Source organism: Pagrus major, chromosome 5 (genome assembly GCF_040436345.1).
Source record: "Pagrus major chromosome 5, Pma_NU_1.0".
Lineage (NCBI taxonomy): Eukaryota > Metazoa > Chordata > Actinopteri > Spariformes > Sparidae > Pagrus > Pagrus major.
In genome coordinates this window covers 41,176,132-41,193,267 of record NC_133219.1, presented here as the reverse complement: position 1 = coordinate 41,193,267, position 17,136 = coordinate 41,176,132, and the positions used below count along the sequence as shown (strand labels likewise).

The 17,136-nt window shown below is 44.4% G+C and overlaps 1 protein-coding gene across 1 annotated transcript; it reads left to right on the top strand.

Moving 5' to 3' along the window:
* Positions 1 to 1,263: 1,263 nt before the first annotated feature.
* LOC140995749 (bile salt-activated lipase-like) lies at positions 1,264 to 8,851 on the top strand. The gene is made up of 12 exons (XM_073465827.1): positions 1,264 to 1,348; positions 2,045 to 2,192; positions 2,461 to 2,580; positions 3,586 to 3,783; positions 4,569 to 4,699; positions 6,000 to 6,107; positions 6,213 to 6,336; positions 6,719 to 6,902; positions 7,250 to 7,453; positions 7,536 to 7,733; positions 7,892 to 7,999; positions 8,553 to 8,851. The coding sequence occupies exons 1-12, from the start codon at positions 1,289 to 1,291 to the stop codon at positions 8,638 to 8,640; spliced, it is 1,671 nt and encodes a 556-aa protein (XP_073321928.1). The 5' UTR covers positions 1,264 to 1,288; the 3' UTR covers positions 8,641 to 8,851.
* The last annotated feature ends 8,285 nt before the right edge of the window (positions 8,852 to 17,136 follow it).

The following is a 17,136-nucleotide window of genomic DNA, read 5'->3' as shown; positions in this document are numbered from 1 at the left end:
AGAGCGGGAGGACAGAGTGGGAAAAACGAGCTTCCACCGAGAACACGCGGTGTGTGTGTGTGTGTGTGTGTGTGTGTGTGTGTGTGGGTGTGTGTGTGTGTGTGTGAGCAGCAGCTCTGTGTGTGTGTGTGTGTGTGTGTGTGTGTGTGTGTGTGTGTGTGTGAGAGCAGCAGCTGTGTGTGTGTGTGTGTGTGTGTGTGTGTGAGCAGCAGCTGTGTGTGTGTGTGTGTGTGTGTGTGTGTGTGTGTGTGTGAGCAGCAGCTGTGTGTGTGTGTGTGTGTGTGTGTGTGTGTGTGAGCAGCAGCTGTGTGTGTGTGTGTGTGTGTGTGTGAGCAGCAGCTGTGTGTGTTCTCAGCAGCTTGTTGAGCAACTTTCACCTGAATGATGAGGTCAGTTAAACACAAAGATCAAAACAACACACTGACGCTCCACTCTGTTGTTTTTCACTCTGTCTCAAATTTCTTTCTTACCTCCACCAAGACAGAGGTGTTTTCACCTGCGTCCATTTGTTTGTTGTTTGTTGGTTTGTTGGTTTGTTGTTTGTTGGTGTGTTGGTTTGTTGTTTGTTGGTTTGTTGTTTGTTGGTTTGTTGGTTTGTTGTTTGTTGGTTTGTTGGTTTGTTGTTTGTTGGTTTGTTGGTTTGTTGGTTTGTTGTTTGTTGGTTTGTTGGTGTGTTGGTTTGTTGGTTTGTGGTTTGTTGTTTGTTGGTGTGTTGGTTTGTTGTTTGTTGGTTTGTTGTTTGTTGGTTTGTTGTTTGTTGGTGTGTTGGTTTGTTGTTTGTTGTTTGTTGGTTTGTCAGCAGGATTACACAAAAACTACAGCACAGATTTCCATCAGACTCGGATGGAGGACGAGTCTCAGCCCAGAACAGACCTCATTAAGTGTTGGTGCTGATAAAGAGACGGATCCAGGAATTTTCTCCTCACTTTCTTTAAAATTGTGAGACAGGATGTTATTCTGTTGTTATTCTAATGTTTGGATCGTGATGAATAAACTCAGCTGTGTTTAGGTGGCTGGTATCTGTGAGTGAGGACACTTTGATGTGGATCCAAATGTAAAATCTCTAAACTAAGCTAAAGTAAGCTAAAGTAAGCTAAAGTAAGCTAACCCTGTGCTGACTCAGGCACACAGACACACTGACGCCCATCTGAACAGAGAACAGTGTTGGACTGCTCCTTTAAAGCTGAGCTGCCTTCAGCAGAACTGTTGGAGATAAGAGGTTTCATCAGAGTATAAATACAGCAGGAGAGCCTGCAGACAGACAGACAGGTGAGCAGACAGACAGGTGATGATGCTGTTATTGGTGGTTCTGTTTGGAGTCTGGCTGAACTCAGCTTCAGCTGCTAAGGTGAGTGACGACTTCATTACAGCCTCAGATTATTAAAGTATTAGTGTCATCAGATGTTCATGTTGGTCCGTCCATCAGCTCAGTCCGACTTCCTGTCTGTGGCTAACTGGTTCCTCCTGAAGACGTAATCTTTAAAACCTCCTGGTTGAAGAAGTTTCAGGAGGTTTAATGAGCAGAAAACAGAAATATAAAGATTATAACCACAAACTCGGAGGCTCACATCGTGAGAGTGACGACAATGTCTCGTTGTCGTCACTCTTTTGTGCTGCGCTCACTGTCTCTGTGAAGCAGTGTGTAACACAGGCAGCTGTTGTGTCTCCACTCATCCAGGCCGGCCTCATTTTTACAACATGGCAGCAAAAACATAAATACAATAAAAACATAAATACAATAAAAACATAAATACAATAAAAACATTCAAAGTGCTGCGACTTCACACGATATGGAAAACAAAATACCATCACATCACACAACTAAAATATATCAGTGTTCATTCAGATCAAACTCAGTGTTGTGGTCAGACAGGAGACGGGTTGCATTTGTCTGATATGATGTTGATTAAGTTCTGTTCAGTTCAATTCTCAAACCAACCGATCAGTGCTGGTCCGGACACATCAGCAGACACAAGAACTGTTTTACTGCCAGTTTCAAACTGTGTGTGTGTGTGTGTGTGTGTGTGTGTGTGTGTGTGTGCAGCTGGGTGTGGTGCAGACTGAGGGGGGGCAGGTGGAGGGGCAGAGCCACAGGATGGGGCTGTTCAGGACTGTTGACGTCTTTAAAGGGATCCCCTTCGCTGACATCCCGGGAAGATGGGAAAAACCAAAACCTCATCCTGGATGGAGCGGTAACTCAACACAAACACACACACACACACACACACACACACACACACACACACACAGTGTCACAAAGAGTGACCTAAGAAGAAGCGGTTAGCTTGGCTTAGCTTAGCATAAAGACTGTAAGCAGGTGGAAACATCCGTCAGACACAACAACATGTCAAACCTTTAAACACACTCCATCATTATTATAAATCTTCTTTCTCTAGTTTAATGTGTTAACGGAACAAATTCAACTGTTTGCTTGTTTGTTTGTTTGTTTGTTTGTTTCAGGAGTCCTGAAGGCGACAAAGTATCGTGATCGCTGCCTGCAGGTGACGCTGCTGCAGACAAAAACCCAGGGCAGCGAGGACTGTCTGTACCTGAACATCTTCGTTCCACAGGGACGGTCATGTACGTAACACACGCAGGAACACGTGTCGATCATCAGCGTGTGTCAACAGGAAGTGATTAAAGTGGCATTTCAGTTTTCTGTCACAGCTGATTCACCTCCAACATCATCCAATCAGAGCGAAGCTGAATGTTTGTATATATTAATGCAAATATAATAATGTAAATATAATAATGTAAATATATTAATGTAAATATAATATGTAAATATATTAATGTAAATATATTAATGTAAATATAATAATATATTATGATATTTAATAATGTTAATATATGTAATTATGATTTGACTACACGAGTTTTAAAGATACAATCTGTCAGATTTCTGCATTAAAACATGTTTGTTCCACATGTTGAGTTCTCACATCATCACAAGTCAGAGAACAAGACTAAACAACAACAACTCCCATGATCCCTCGCTGCTCGTGTGTTGTTTTGGTAGAGAGACCTCTGGTGGCAGAAATACGTCCTGTGACTTTAAAGGTGCAGTACGTAATAACTAGCCACCTGTCGAAGGTCACTGCGAACAGAAAGGGGGCAGAATATCACCAGCTAACTGTAGCTGCTGTTAGCTCAGTTAGCAGTGCAGTTAGTGGTGGTAGCATGCTAACTTCAGTAGATATCCTTGAACACACCACAGATGTTGGTGATGTCAGGATGATGTCACTTCCTCACTCTGCTGATAACTGTAGTTATTTCTAATGTTTTAAACTAAAGTTCACAGACTGCACCTTTAAACAGTCTGTACATTTAGTCTGTTAGAATGAGTTATGAATCTCTGAGCCTCAAGTATTACAAAGTGACTTATATACGTATATAATGTTTGTACATGCTGCATCATCAGACGCCTCCTCTGCTGTGTAACTTTGATTAAAGAGTTTAAGGGAAATATGTTCGTGTCTCGTCTTGTCGGAGGTTTTCTTTGTCTCTTGAACGCAGCCTGACAGCTGATTGATTAATGATGATAATGAATGGTAACGATCCTCTGTCTCTCTCTCTGTCCGTCAGTGTCGACCAACCTGCCGGTGATGGTGTACCTGTTTGGAGGAGCCTTCCTGTTGGGGGCGTCCAATGACGCGGCGATCCTCGGAGACTCTCTGTACGACGGGAAGGAGATGGCCGACAGGGGCGACGTCATCATCGTCACCGTCAACTACAGAGTCGGGACGATGGGCTTCCTGAGCTCCGGAGACACCCGACTGCCAGGTGTCACACCAACACTCACGCTATTGATCTGCTATTGATTTTCTATCAGTTAACATCCACACATTAGGTGTGATCACTGAGGTCACACTGGGATGATCTGATGTGTTTTGGCACCTGCTGGTTATTTCCCAGCATGCCTGTGATCAGAGCCGCGCTGTGTTCGCTGTCTTATCAGCCTGTGAGCAGATAAACTGTTAGCTCAGCTGCTAAAAGCTCCAAAGGTGTGACGAGACGGACAGAGCACACTGCGGCTCACATCGTTCCCTGTGTGTCTGCTCAGATGATGAAGGTTACAGGTGTAGCTCAGGCTGGAGGAGGCTCAGGTGTAGCTCAGGCTGCTGGAGGCTCAGGTGTAGCTCAGGCTGGAGGAGGCTCAGGTGTAGCTCAGGCTGCTGGAGGCTCAGGTGTAGCTCAGGCTGGAGGAGGCTCAGGTGACTCAGAGTAGAGAGTGTTTGTGGCAGCTGAGCAGGAGTCGCCTCAGGTCCTGAGTTTGGTCCTGGACACTTGTGTCTTTGTGTTTCCTGCAGCTTGTTATTGTTTCTTCAGTTTGACTCTAACCTGTGGGGGGCGCTACAGGAAACAACTCATCACACATGTAACAAGTCTTTAATCCCACAGTGCGGTGAGGGTCAGAGGTCAGAGGTCAGAGGTGATGAGTTAAATAATTTAGGCTGGTTTACACCAACATCTGCTGCCATAAATTTATGAAGACCGTGAAACAGGAAACAAAACTGGAAACAGGAAATAGAAACAACAACAGAAACAGGTGATTGTTTCCCTCGCAGGTAACTACGGTCTGTGGGATCAGCACGCTGCCATCTCCTGGGTCCGCAGGAACATCAGAGCGTTCGGAGGAAACTCTGACAACATCACCATCTTCGGCCAATCAGCCGGAGCCGCCAGCGTCAGCTACCAGGTCAGAGGTCACAAAAAGAAGTTCACACAGACAGAATATAAACCAATAAAAGCTCCTGAGATGTGACGAGACGGACGGACGGCTCAGATCGTTTCCTGTGTGTCTGTGCTACACTGTCATTCTAGTGAAACACATTTCATTTCCTGTTGGAAATATGACAGTAAACATCTGGTTGAAACGATCTCTTCAGTGTTGTCATGCACTCATTCATCCTGTACTATTACTTCTTCTACTCTTTTTCTTATTACACTCCACAACTAAATGTACTTCACAGCCGGCACATTAAAATGCCCTGAACACATATTACTGTATCTCTGAACATTCAGCTGAACAGTATTCTCTGTCAAAAAGCATTAACAGTACAACATTCACTATGAATGGTGTCGACTCTTATTTTGAAAACCCGTCACCTATCACATTCAACTGTGGACAGTAGGAACAATAAAAAAATAGTTAAATCCACTTTATCTGCATTTTCTAAACACATTTCATGGTTTTCAATGAACGGGTTACACTGTAGTAACGATACTCGAGTCTGTGGAGTTATTAAAAACCAAAAAGAAACAAAAAGGAGTTCACACAGACAGAATTTAAACCAATCAGAGACGGAGGAGATGACATCACGTCTCTGCCTTTTGTGACTCTGCAGGACTGAACTCACAACCAGAGGAGCTTCATACTGAAGCTTAAACTTCACTGTAAGCTAGCTGTTTCATCACTGACATTACCAGCAGCTGATGCTAACATTAGCTAGCATGCTAACTTATTTGAGAAAATAAAATAAACAACGTGTTTGTAAGGACAACATAAATGTACTTTAAAGTTGAAGTTATAAAATTATGAATAAAGAAATATAATAAAATACTTCATCAGATAAAAACTGAGTCAAAGGTTTTGAAAGTAACTAAACCAAAATCATAGGTAACAAAGAAAATGGTATTTTTCAGTCATGATTATGAGACAAAATGTTTTATTTTGGTTCATATGTTGATTTGTGGGTCATAATTCAGATGATGTTGAACGAGACTGTTCAGTTTAAAACAGAACCAAAGACTCAAAACTTAGTTTCATAGAATCATTCATGAATTAAGTCTCACTGACTGTTTATCTCTTTAACCTGAACATTAAAGAGTTAATCTACATTATTAATTATGAGCCAATAATTTTAACTCACACCGTCTGTCTGTCTGTCTGTCCGTCTGTCTCTGACCTGTCTGTGTGTCTGTCTGTCTGTCCGTCTGTCTGTCCGTCTGTCTGTCTGTGACCTGCCTGTCTACCTCTGACCTGTCTGTCCCCTCAGATGCTGTCTCCCTACAGTAAAGGGTTGTTCCGCAGAGCGATCTCTCAGTGTGGTGTGGCTCTCAGTCCCTGGGCTCTTCAGAGGAGCCCGATGGCTCTCACCAAGAAGGTCACAGACACCAGACCCATGAGATCAACCTGATCACTCTGATCACTCTGATCGATTCTCCTTCAGCTCCTCGTTAACATTCAGATGTTGTCTCTGTGTCTGCAGATCGCTCGTAAAGTCGGCTGTTGGAGAACTGATGAAGACGAGATGTTCACATGTCTGAGGATGAGTGACCCGGTCGGTCTCACCATGGCGGGAAAAATCGACGTGTTGCTGATTCTGGGAAAAGGTCAGAACTGTAGGACTTCCTGTTTAGGACTTCCTGTTGTCTTGTGAACACGGATGTGGACTCAAGTTGTTTTAACATGAAAGCATTGTGTAGATGTAGTCGTCATGAGCACTATAACTTTTTGTTAGAAGCTTTTTTTGAGTATGTTTTTCATAATTTCAGATCTCTCTTGTTTATCACGACAGCACTTTGAAATATCCTTAAGACAGTCTGCAGAATCAAAGACAGACGTAAAGTCTCAGAATCAAAGACAGACGTAAAGTCTGCAAAAAGAGTTTCAACCACTTGTTGATTTCACGGATCTGAACCTGGTGGACTCATCAGACAGCTGAACTCAGGTCTGTGAGTGGACGTTGTGTCTCAGCGTCTCTGTCCTCTGTAGGTGTGGTCATGGACCTCCTCGAACTGGCTCCGGTGGTGGACGGAGACTTCATCCCCGACGAGCCCAGTCAGCTGTTTCACAACGCAGCTCAGTTTGATTACATGGCCGGAGTCAACAGCATGGACGGACACATCTTCGCCGGAGTTGACGTTCCTTCAATCAACATCAGAAACGACACCAAAGTGTGAGTTCATCATGGAGTCAGGGCTTTTACTTTGAAAAACTAGCATGTAAACCAGGAGGAGCAGAGTCTGAGTCAGGGCTTTTACTTTGAAAAAACAGCATGTTAACCAGGAGGAGCAGAGTCTGAGTCAGGGCTTTTACTTTGAAAAAACAGCATGTTAACCAGGAGGAGCCGACTGAAGGAGAATCACCTCTGATCAACATCTAAATATGAAGGTGTGGCGACAGTTAGCTTAGCTTAGCATAAAGACTGGAAACAGAGGAAAACTGCTAGCTCAGAAACTCTTTTGTGGAGACGTTCTGATGGTGTAACCTCCTCTTCCTCTTCCTCCTCCTCCTCCTCCTCAGGGAGCAAGTGAGGGGTCTCCTGGCAGGCCTGACGAAGGAGAAGGGGAGTGCCGCCGTTGACTCTGCCTACGCTGTCTACACGTCTAACTGGGGGTCGTTTCCGGAGCAGGCGGTGGTGAAGAAGACGGTGGCGGACATTGAGACGGACTTCCTGTTCCTGGTTCCTACTCAGATCGCCCTCCAGCTGCACGCCCAACACTCCAGGTGGGCTCTGATTGGTCCAAAGGTCAGTTTTAGAGTTTCTGCTGTAGCTGGTTTTTATTTGCTCCTGCTGTTTGTCCCTCAGTGGAGCCCGTACCTTCTCCTACCTGTTCAACATGAAGACTCGTATCCCAGGATTCCCTCGCTGGGTGGAGGCGGAGCACGCCGAGGACCTGCAGTACCTGTTCGGTAAACCCTTCGCCACACCGCTCGTCTACTTCCCCCGACACCGAGACCTGTCCCAGTACATGATTGCATACTGGACCAACTTTGCCAGGACCGGGTAAGCTCCCAGCATGCACTGCAAACACACACCTCTGACCCTGGACCTGGTCTGAAGGAGTCTGTACTGGTCTGTACTGGTCTGAACTGGTCTGAACTGGTCTGAACTGGTCGTGCTTCTCTTAAACTGGTGTGAACTCTCTCTCTCATCCTGTCTAGTGATCCCAGTATCGGTGACAGTAAAGTTCCAGCTCCCTGGCCGGCCTTCACCAAATACCACCAGCCGTACCTGATCATCAACAACAAGATCACCAAGTCCTCCGTCAGGTACAGCACCGTACCGCTTATTAGGGCACAATACGGCACAATACGGCACCCTACTGCACCCTACTGCACCCTACTGCACCCTACTGAACCCTACTGCACCCTACTGAACCCTACTGCACCCTACTGCACCCTACTGCACCCTACTGCACCCTACTGCACCCTACTGAACCCTACTGCACCCTACTGAACCCTACTGCACCCTACTGCACCCTACTGCACCCTACTGAACCCTACTGCACCCTACTGCACCCTACTGCACCCTACTGCACCCTACTGAACCCTACTGCACCCTACTGCACCCTACTGAACCCTACTGAACCCTACTGCACCCTACTGCACCCTACTGAACCCTACTGGACCCTACTGCACCCTACTGGACCCTACTGCACCCTACTGAACCCTACTGCACCCTACTGAACCCTACTGCACCTTACTAAACCCTACTGCACCCTACTGCACCTTACCATACCGTACAGTGTACTGTTCTACTGTTCTACTGTGACATGTTCGACCTGCTGACTGACCTCCATCTTCCTCTGCTGTCTCTGTTCAGCTACGACCTGAGATCATACTACGTCAACTACTGGACTCAAACATACAGCCAGCTGCCGTCAGTCAGGAGAGAAGATGAAGAAGCCTGAGGGCTGAAGAGAGAAGACGACAGAAACAGTCACTGAGACTGTTCTGATTCATTTCCCTGTAGTGTTGTGATTACTTATAAATATACACTGGGTTATTAATATTAGACAGAAGACTGATTATAGTAAATAAATTAATAAACAGAATAATGAACACAATAATCTGAGGAAAACTAACTGAACTCTTCTCTGTAATAAATGAAGCTGAACTGTACTCTGTGACTATTATTATTTAACAGTGTCGCCATCTTCAGGACAAAATCAGTCGATCAGTGATCAGTTTCTACCTGATGCTGAAGTAACTGGTCCTGTACTTCATTACTATTTGAAGGTACTTTAAGTATTCACATTTTATTGTACTTCTACTCTGACTGCTGGACTCTACTGGAGCTCAGCTGATTCTGAAGTTTACAGGTGATGTTTTAATTTTTACAGACTAATATTCAACATGTCTGTAGGTGAACATGTGTTAATATATGAATGTATAGAGGAGAGACATCACCCTTTACTGCCCCTCCTCACCCCACTGAGCAGAATCACCTCCTGAAGACGACTTTACAACGTCCACTGGAGACAGAATGAACGTTTTTTTAGACGTCTTTTCAACGTTCACTGTTGATGTCCAGGTGACGTCCTCACAGGGTTCAACATACTTTTTCTACAGTGTAATTTAATCATGTTTTCAGCTTCAGTCACAGACGTCTAAAGAACCTCTTGTCTTTCAAAATGAAAGTTTTATATCAGCAAGATTTTACTTAATGCAGCAAAAACTACATAATTGCCAACAAAGCTATGAAAAATTACTCAACAAATACATTTCTTTTAGCTTTTTAATATGTTCAAATATGTGATCTGGATGAAATTCAAAATGTACCAATAATTCTTCTATTATTCAGATAAAAGCGTGAATTCACCTGTTGAAAGGACATTTCATCTTCTCTGTTATAAACTTCCAGGCTGTCCACTGTCCCACACAGACTGATGTGGTTAGAAACAGCCTGCCAAATTAAACCCTGCCTTTATTAATGGAGTGGCGATGCTGCTGTTTTGGTTGTTATCCAAAGTTATTACGTTCATAAAACTGCATTGTCAGCTCTTGTTCTTTGGATGTGAAGGACACTGTACAGTTTGTCATTACATTATGCACCTTTATATCACAGCACAGGCCAGATTTCATTAAGTCACACACATTCAAAATGTAGCTTTCTTCTGCTGGTCTCTACAGTGTTCCCTTGCAACAGGTATTTTGTACATTATGAACTCATGTTTCCAGGGTGAACATGGTTGAGTCATGTAGTCAGGGCTGTAGTGCTAGTTGTTTAAGTACCTGAACGCACCTAAGACACTCTGGCATGCACGCACACAGTTACAGTGCCTATAAAAAGTACTCACCCCTTTAATTGTTTTCCCCTTTTATTGCTTTTATAAATTAAATTATGGTCAACATAGGGGATGGATACAAAAACATTTCCAAGTCACTGAACATCCTCCAGAGTTCAGTTAAATCCATCATTAAGAAATTGAGGGAATATGACACGTGTAAATCTGCCTGGAGCAAACTGAGTGACCCTGGGAGAAGGAGACGAGTGAGGGAGCCACCAAGACACCTATGACTCCTCTGAAGGAGTTAAAAGCTTCAGCAGCTGATGGGAGAGACTCTGCCTGCATACAACAACTGTTGCCGGGTTCATTGAGGCCAAAGGTGCATCTACTAAATACTGACTTGAGGGGGGTGAATACATATGCAGTCACTTATTTTAGTGTGAATAGAGCAGCAATTTAATTAGACTGATGTTTACTGTGCAAATATAACACTGTGCAGACACACATGCAACAGTCTGCATACAGTGGATCCACTATTTGAAGCAAGACTAATACGCTCTATAAGAAATGTGCTAAAGGCATCTGCAGCCATCTGAATGTAATTTTTATTGTAAAATTATTGAATGGAGAATAAAGTTTAAAAAATAAATAAATAAATAAACAGCACTGCAGAATATTGACCCAAACTACCTGCAGTTCTGTATCACCACCACTAGATCTGATATTTAATTGTGTTGATCAAGTTGATTTATTAAGATTATTTATAGAGTTGGATTCATTTGTACCTCCATGGTGTATTAGTTTGCATATCACTGTTAATAAAGTCTATATCTGTAGATGTCATTAAACTTCAGTCTGCATCAAAGCATCTGAAGGTTTTTACTTTAGTATTGGCTGAAACTTCAATACAGACTGAGTCACTTCACACTGTACAGACTGTAGGCTGCTTTGTTTTTATATAATGATCAATATGTGGTAAAATAATTAGTGTTTGATTGAAAAAGTTTTAGTTTGCTTTTCTTCAGAATAGTAAAAAAAGAGCGATAATTCCCACAGACCCCCACAATGATGCTAACTGACATGTCATTCAACACAGTGTTGCTCATCTGGCTGAGATGGTTCACTGGGTTGGGGTCTGTTGTTGAGTCTGGTAGGAGGGGCGGGGACAGCTGACTGAGTATCATTAGCTTGCTAAACACTGACCTGCACTGATTAAATGTAGGTTAGAAGGAGTGAAATGTAGCTTATTTCACTGTGGACATCAAGCTAACAGGTTCATTTCAACCACTCACAGACTAAACCCACCTTTCTTCGAGGAAAAATGGGTGACGTGCTGTCGCCCTTTCTGTTCTCTCTTGGGTTTCCTGTCAGGCAGCTAGCCACGGTGCTCCTCTGGAGCTCCTGACACATGGACCTTTAAACAGACCTCACACTGTCCACATGCTGCAGAGAGCTCATCAGATTTAAACTGAACAAACCTTCAGAAGAGAAGAGAAGAAGAAACACGTCCAGCTAACAGTCCATACATTAAACTAATATTTACATTTATTTTATTTGGGGTAGTTTTCAGAATCCCTCTGGAAGGATGGCAGTGGACTCAGATCAGCTGTGTGCAGGTGGGAGACTGACTCCTGATTAATGAGTGGAAGCAGCTTGGGGGCGTTCCTCTCTCAGCCAATCAGGGTGTGACGACGCCCTCCTGTGAGGCCTAAGAGAGGTGGGGACCGGTTGGACTGAGGCTGTGGCTGTGTCCCAATTCAGGGGCTGCATCCTTCAAGGACGCGGCCTTTGCGGCCCACGAAGGCCGGGTCCTTTGGAGAGACCTTGAAGGCCGCGTCCACCGTTGTTAAATGGGTCGGTCCAGCCTTCGGAGTGTTTCCTGGTTGCGTCACCAGGTGTTCATGCATTAAAGTCTGTTTTGGTTCAAATCTATCAAACGTGTACATTTATTTATGTGTGAACAATGTGTCAAATCTAAATTGAATTATCAACATTACAAAATAAACCTTAACCCATTGGTGAATAACAACTATATTTACCACAGCAGTACCAGCGTCACGTATTTTAACTGAAAGTTAAAATTTGGAGGTTTTATAGTCCCCTGAAGTTTAACATATCTGGTGTTGGATGTTCAAATGAGTCACTTGATGTCGCCATTTTCTCTTTCTTTCCCTCTTCTGTTTCGGGACTGAGCGGCGGTGGGCAAAGGATCTTGGGACATGGGCGTAGGTTTCTATATAGATGGTCGTGACATGTCACAACCAATGTTCGAGGATTGCAAAATAGTCACTACCAATATTTGTCTGCTGCTGAGCCAGTAGTAACGTTAGTGAGTGGTAGTAGTGAGCATCTTCCAAACTGTGTCCGCTACTTGAAATGGATAAGAGGAAGAAACAGCTGAGAAACAGCGATTAAAAAGTTGAAGTCTCTGGAGGTGGAGGCTGCTAAATGTGCGAAGTTGACGGAGCTTTTTGGGACACCTGTCCCAGTGGCACCGACCCGCCAGCAGCCACAGGTGCTGCTGCGCCGGGAGACGAGGGAGGAGGACCTGACGATGATGAGCGAGTGGAGGCAGACAGGGTCAGTAACGTCAGCCTGGGGCTGGCTCGGCTAAATGTTTGAGACACGTCCAAAACAAAGTAAAAGACGCTTTTACATTGAATGTGATGCGACCTCACTTACTGCATACTGATGAACGCAGCTGCCGCTAATGCTAACGCAGCTGTCGCTAATGCTAACGCAGCTGCCGCTAATGCTAACGTAGCTCCTCAGGGACTGAAGCCGTTATTTTCTAACTTTGACAATCTAACATGTGGCAGCACATCAGCCCAGAGTTAAAGGGCTGTGACTGTTGGTAGTTGTGGTTGATTTTGTTCAAATACGCCGAATTGTGATATTATGGGTTATTATTGTTCAGATGATTTAGCTAAGCTAGCTAACAGATGCTAACGTCAGCGGTCTCTTGTTGCCATAGCAACAGTAAACATTCACGTGGCCTGATGAGCTGTAAACAGAGATACAAAACACAAGTAAACCTGTAGGAAATAATAAGTTTAATTTGCAATATTTACCATTGAATTTATTGTAATCTTTCAATTCATTTATTGTTTACTGAGGTGATAACTATCTAATAGGTATAATTTGTGTGTAAATGTGTTACTTTTACTGTAGTTTTCAAATGGCTGTGTATAGTGTTAGTGTATAGTCTTGAGCATTTTCAGGTCACAAAGATCTGGCTTTTTTGCATTGGGAAACACTAGTAAAGTGTCCTAATGAAAACACGACAAAGCCATTTGACTACCTTGTTCATAAATGATGGTGTCAGGACTTTTTTTTATGACACACACACTTTCATTGATAGGAATACTTGGTTTTGAGGAATGACCTCTATTTTGAGCATGTGACATGCTTTTGCAGGTTATCAACAAGGATTTGCAGTTTGTACTAATTGTTTTGAGAAATGCACCAACTGTTGTGCAAATGTAAGTAATGATGTGAGAAAAACTCCACCCCGTCTCTGGTTTTGGGTTCTTCCCGTTAGTCTCGTCCCACCCCTGGTCATAACATAACTTCTGTTGTGATTTGACACTATAATGAACAAAGATTGATTGGTTGATTGCTATAGCTGTCAGTTTTAGTCCTTGAGTTCATAGCTACGTGCTTTATTTGTTAACTGCTATCAAGGAATATGACTCTCCTTTGTAGTATGTGTGAGAAAGGACGCCACGAGATTTGTGGACGTCTTCGTGGTGTCCGCTGATAATATAGTGGGCTGGTCTGGACAGAAAATGCCAGAGCTGAATTTTTGTCCCAGTCCACCCCTGGTAATGTCACTACCAAAGCTGAGACCAAACCTACGCCCTCGTCTTGGGATATGTGAGGCCGCGAAGGACAGTAGCGGTGCGTCCTCCAACAAGAGGGAAAAGAAGGCTGCATTTGAAGGAGCCTTCGATTCAGGGTCTGCATTCTTTGAAGGGCGCATTTGAAGGCCAACTGCATCACAATGCTGTGTGAAGGCCGTCCCAATACGAAGGCTCCTTCAAATGCGGCCTTCTTTTCCCTCTTTTTGGAGGACGCACCGCTGCTATCCTTCACGGCCTCCCATATCCCAAGATCCTTTGCGCACCCGAAACAGAAGAAAGAAAGAAGGAAAATGGCGACATCAAGTGGTGTAGATCATCACTTTCGCGGGCCTGGGCAGCAGAAATCATGACGTAAGGGTAAGGGGCGGGAACATCTGGTGACGCAACCAGGAAATGCTCCGAAGGCGAGACCGTCCCATTTAACAATGGTGGACAAGTCCTTTGAAGGATGCAGCCCCTGAATTGAACAGTCCTTCCAGAAAAATGTGGAGTTTTTTGTGATTGTTGCGGGCAAAAATCCTTGATCATGCGGCAAGTTTTCTTAAAAAATGCGATGGAATATGCAGGATATTAATGCAATTTTATGCAATGAAATTGCGGGAATTTGACTATTGACATGGCCAGGCCATAATCTAGACATCCACTGACATCCAGAATTAGATGAGAATAGATGTTCATACTGGCTATGATCTGGACGTCCACTGACAGCCAGAATTAGTCGATAAACGATATATAAATATCTATACAACGTCCAGAAAAGACGTATAAAAAACTTTCATTCTGGCTCCCCAGAGGACGTCTTTTAGACATCTTGGATGTCCATAAATGATGTCTAAAAGATGTGATCTAGACCACTTTTTGCTCACTGGGCTGTGGCTACCCAAACTGGACCTTTGTCAAAACCTCTAAAAGATCCAGAGCAGACAGAGAGGAAGAGACGAGAAAAGGCAACAACATGGTCATTCCTTATGTCGCAGGAACATCTGAGAAACTCAGCAGGATCTTCAATAAACATCAGATCCTGGTTCACTTTAGACCTACCAACACACTGAAGCAGAAACTTTGGCTTCAGCAGAAACACTGAAGCCAACTCCTCAGGTCCAGACTCTGCTGTCCACTTACATTTGAAGGAGACAAATCATTCCTTTGAGGACAACTATGTGAACATCTTGTCCAGAGAAGACAGATGGTTTGAAAGAGGCGGAAAAGAATCCATCTATGTCAAACTGGAACTACTGTCTTTGAACAGAGGAGGAGGCCTAAGACATCACTGATCACCCACATATAATGCTGTACTGAGTTCTTTCCCCAGACAGCTTAACAACCATTCACACCTGGGCTCACTTAGCAACCCACATGAAGACCTGTTGGGTCAACGACCCACAAGTGGCCCAAACAACTCTGAGGCTGTGTCCGAAATCACTCACTCATTCCCTAGTCACTACATAGGGAGTCCAACATAGTGGACTATAGGGAGCTCATCGGCAGAAAGAAAAAAGCACTTTCGGACACTCAGGCGCCGTTCATTACATCACTGCTGTCGCACAGTTGAAACGTCATACATCAACGCCGGTTGTGGACTAGCGTTCGTCCGCCATTTTTCTCTCAGCGCAATGCATGATGGTAAATATTGCTTGGTTAGTGACCATTGGTTGTACACTACTTTTTGCGATGCATTGTGGGAGGGTACAATAATTCCCACTAGACATTCGAACAGTACTACAAAATGGCGTCACTCACTATGTCACTATGTAGTGCACTATGTAGGGAGTAGTGAGTGAATCTGGACACAGCCTGAAACTCAGAGCTCACATGTGTCTTTAACGACTCTGTAAGGACACTCCCACATCCTGTACAGACACTCCCACATTCTGTAAGGACACTCCCACATCCTGTACAGACACTCCCACATCCTGCGAGGACACTCTCACACTCTACAAGGACACCCCCACACTATGTACAGACACTCCCACACTATGTAAGGACACTCCCGCACTATGTAAAGACACTCCCACACTATGTAAGGACACTCCCACACAGAGTTTAAAGCTTGCAGCTCCTCCAGTTAGTTAGAAGTAAAGAAGCCTCTTGGATGAGAGGTGAAACGTCTTCAACAAACTGAACTAAGTCCAGTTGCCTACGATACAGAACCTGGGCAGAGCTTCCCACTCACGGGAGCTGCTGACACACGCTCACCTGCAACAGGTTGGCAATCGGTGCCTGCTGATAAGCCCTGCTCTCCACGCTACCTGCTGCCAGATGATTTCGTCAGTTAAATGCGGTACATGGCTCCTGCTAGATCGTCGTTCTGTAAGACTTTTAGTGTTTCATGTTTCTCTGCCTTCAGTGTTCACCTGCACTCCACCTATCAGTGTTTCCAGCTCTCTGCACCTCTGCAGCCAGCAGCCTAACCCTGTGCTCACCGGAGTCTCAACTCGCCGCGCTACCACCAGCGCCACCGTGACCTACCGCACCTCCACCTTCACACTCACAGACAGGGACTCCGCCTGGGACTCTCTACACCTTCACCTGTAAATCCCTTGTGAAGGAGAGGTGAGAGGTTTCTGACCACCTCGCAGGTCTGGATGGTTCATAACGAAACAGCAAAGCGCAGACAGAGTAACTAAGTACTCTTCCTGAAGTACTGTACTCAAGTACAAAACTGGTAAAATATATAGTTTTAAAGAAAAGTGACAACATATTAAATATTCATACTTGTTTTTTAAACCAAATTATTTGTTCACATTTTTCATCCATTTTTCTCTCCAAAACTGTGTTTTTGAAAATGAACTGATTTGAATTAAAAGCTAAAATATTTTTATATATTTCATGAAGTAAAACATTATGACAATTAGCTCTGCTGTCAGGACACTCTGCTGTCAGGACACTCTACTGTCAGGACACTGCTGTCAGGACACTCTGCTGTCAGGACACTCTGCTGTCAGGACACTCTACTGTCAGGACACTCTACTGTCAGGACACTCTGCTGTCAGGACACTGCTGTCAGGACACTCTGCTGTCAGGACACTCTACTGTCAGGACACTCTGCTGTCAGGACACTCTGCTGTCAGGACACTCTACTGTCAGGACACTCTGCTGTCAGGACACTGCTGTCAGGACACTCTGCTGTCAGGACACTGCTGTCAGGACACTGCTGTCAGGACACTCTGCTGTCAGGACACTCTGCTGTCAGGACACTGCTGTCAGGACACTCTACTGTCAGGACACTCTGCTGTCAGGACACTCTGCTGTCAGGACACTCTACTGTCAGGACACTCTGCTGTCAGGACACTGCTGTCAGGACACTCTGCTG